We start from the raw sequence: 2468 nt of genomic DNA on the forward strand, positions 1-2468 counted from the left end.
TCCCGTAAGTGTTCCAGGGGCGAAGCCCCCCCCCCCAAAAAAAATATGACAATTTAATGGTTTCAAAGGCTTATTTAATCGATTTTACAGTCTACTAATATGTAGAAAATACATTTTATTTCTCCCCGACGAATTGTGGTTTTCTTTTACCCCTGGGAGAGGGCTCAGGACTGGGGCCTGGGTAATTCTTGTTTGGGTTCTACAAACCGGGGGATGGGCGCGTATGGGGGAGGGGTGGCATCGTCCGCTCATGGCGTTTCACACATTCTGGACATTAAAGTGTCCCGCTCGACCGAATTGTGGTTCATGGTCCTGGTAAAAAAATGCTAGATTAATGTCCCGGGGCCCCTCAAGTTCATAGATTTTACTGGTGTGGTTGTTAAACATACCTTTCTCCAGGAGCTACAACCAACGAATCTACTTCTGTAGGCATCACTTCATAACCATCAAGAGCAATGATTGTCAGAGGATGTGATTCAACTGAAACGTGCATATTACACCAACCAAAAACACCGCTTATCAATCGGAAACGGTACGCCAAGCCCTCATCAACTTCAAATGTAGATAGTGGGGTGTAGTAATCATTTGTGTCACCTGTATAAGGAATCTTACTAATGGCTCTACCATTTACCAACATCGAAAATGTCTGCTTGCTCGTGTCTATATATCTGGAGGGACTCTGTGTCATCAAAAACACACTTATAGCTGGTCGGCTCGACCAGTCTAATAACATGATTACATTTTCTGCCACGTCTACGTCATACTCATTACTATTCTGCTCGGCTTCCTTCGGCTGTTTTACGATCAGTGAACCGAACATACCGTCATCTCTCTGGTAACCGGAATGTGCGTGCCACCAATGGGTTCCTGCAGGGTTAGCAATGAACTTATAGACAAACGAGGATGACTGTGGTACGGGACACTGCGTGATCATTGATGCTCCATCCATCCAATTTGTTCCAATTTGGTGCATCCCATACCAATGAATCGTTAGACCAGAGTGATCAACAAGTTCATTTATCAACCTAACTCGAACAGTGTCACCATGACAAACCTAAACAGATAACAAATCGTCTAATTAATATTCATAGCTAGCAGTTGATGTAATAATTATAGGTCTGTATGGTATAACGGTGTGTACACATTATACCTTAGATCTGTTCTGGTACTCAGCATGCCCCAGATCTACCAGGCCAAACTCCTACTACTATACCACATTCTAAAGTCTGGATAGCGGTTTTATGGTCGCCAGCCCCAAGTCCCCGCCCATCTATCTATAAGTATAGACTAAAAAAACACCCTTTTGGGGCTGTTTGTTTCATTTCTCCTCTTTCGTTCATTATTCCTCGTTTTGTCTTCTTATAATTGTAAAAGTGCATAATTGTTAGTTAGAAATTTATGCGAGTACAAATGCCAAGTAGTACCAGTAATTCAATTTAGAACTGTTAATTATTTAATGCCTGTTAAAATGAAACATAGAGAACTATGGTATTCATTTCGTGATTTTTTGGCTGGTTGCAGTGATGGCCCAAAACACTGACAGGGTGTCTAATAAGTACCAATAAAGGTCCGAACCAAAATGCCGCCGGACCTCTGGTCAAAGTGTAGGTGAAGACCCCATGGTCACGTATAGATTGGGGTTTTTTGACGACTTTAGGGCTTAAGATTGTCATAATATGCTATTAAACCACAAAATGATGAAATCACAATAACTATGCTGTGAACGGTAAATTATTAGTTTTTTAGTACGACCTCAACATCTAGTAGAGTTCGACAACAGGATGCCTCCCCTGATCCTTTGATCTTGCTTACCTGGATACTAGGCCCAGGTATTTGTGTGTTGGTTGATACAGCAGGTCGGACAGAGCCATCGACTGCATTGCACCCCTCAAGGTAACAATCTTCTACGACTGAGGGACAATCAAAACATTCGGCTGACATGGTGTAACTCCATTCTGCTTTAAGGACAAAATAGCATGTTTTTGGTTTTTCAGGAAACTCACATGCACGTGCGCACTCATGGTCTTGGTCCTCCAATGTAACAACTAATGTTCTGCATTCTAAGCATGAACCTAAACCGTATTAATAAAGAGAAAACTTCAGGCTTTTCTTTTATATTTTGCTGTGATTGATACTGGTTCCGCTGGCTGAGGACGATTAATTACCGTGCCGTTTGGTGTGAAGCGTCAACCGAGGGACCGTTATGCCTGAGTTTTGGTGAGTGGGGTGTGTTGGTGGTGGGGATGCGGCCGTCAATTTTCCCAGATGGTGAATGGAAATCTCCGAAAGCTCCGACGTTAATCGGAATCGGAATAATTGGAACCTTCGTAACCATTTCAAGTTTCAAGAGGGATCTATGCAATCTCAACAGCTAGTAGCTCAAACAATAAAATTGGCACTCGTAAAATTAAACAATAGAAATGAACACAGTAATCAATAATTACTCCTCTGAAAATGTAAATATTGTT

The 2468-nt window shown here is 42.0% G+C and overlaps 1 protein-coding gene across 1 annotated transcript in view; it reads right to left on the reverse strand.

Moving 5' to 3' along the window:
* LOC117109010 (laccase-1-like) overlaps positions 1-2067 on the reverse strand; it is a 6250-nt gene extending 4183 nt beyond the window's left edge. Inside the window, exons 1-2 of the mRNA XM_033251232.1 lie at positions 1813-2067; positions 390-1054 (exon numbers count right to left, since the gene is read on the reverse strand). Of these exons, the coding sequence (XP_033107123.1) occupies positions 390-1054; positions 1813-1941 (794 nt within the window). The 5' untranslated portion in view covers positions 1942-2067. The remainder of the gene's footprint in view (positions 1-389; positions 1055-1812) is intronic.
* Between the last annotated feature and the right edge of the window lie 401 nt (positions 2068-2468).

The sequence above is a fragment of the Anneissia japonica genome, unplaced genomic scaffold (genome assembly GCF_011630105.1).
Source record: "Anneissia japonica isolate Jap-2015-1 unplaced genomic scaffold, ASM1163010v1 scaffold5088_len281106_cov177, whole genome shotgun sequence".
Lineage (NCBI taxonomy): Eukaryota > Metazoa > Echinodermata > Crinoidea > Comatulida > Comatulidae > Anneissia > Anneissia japonica.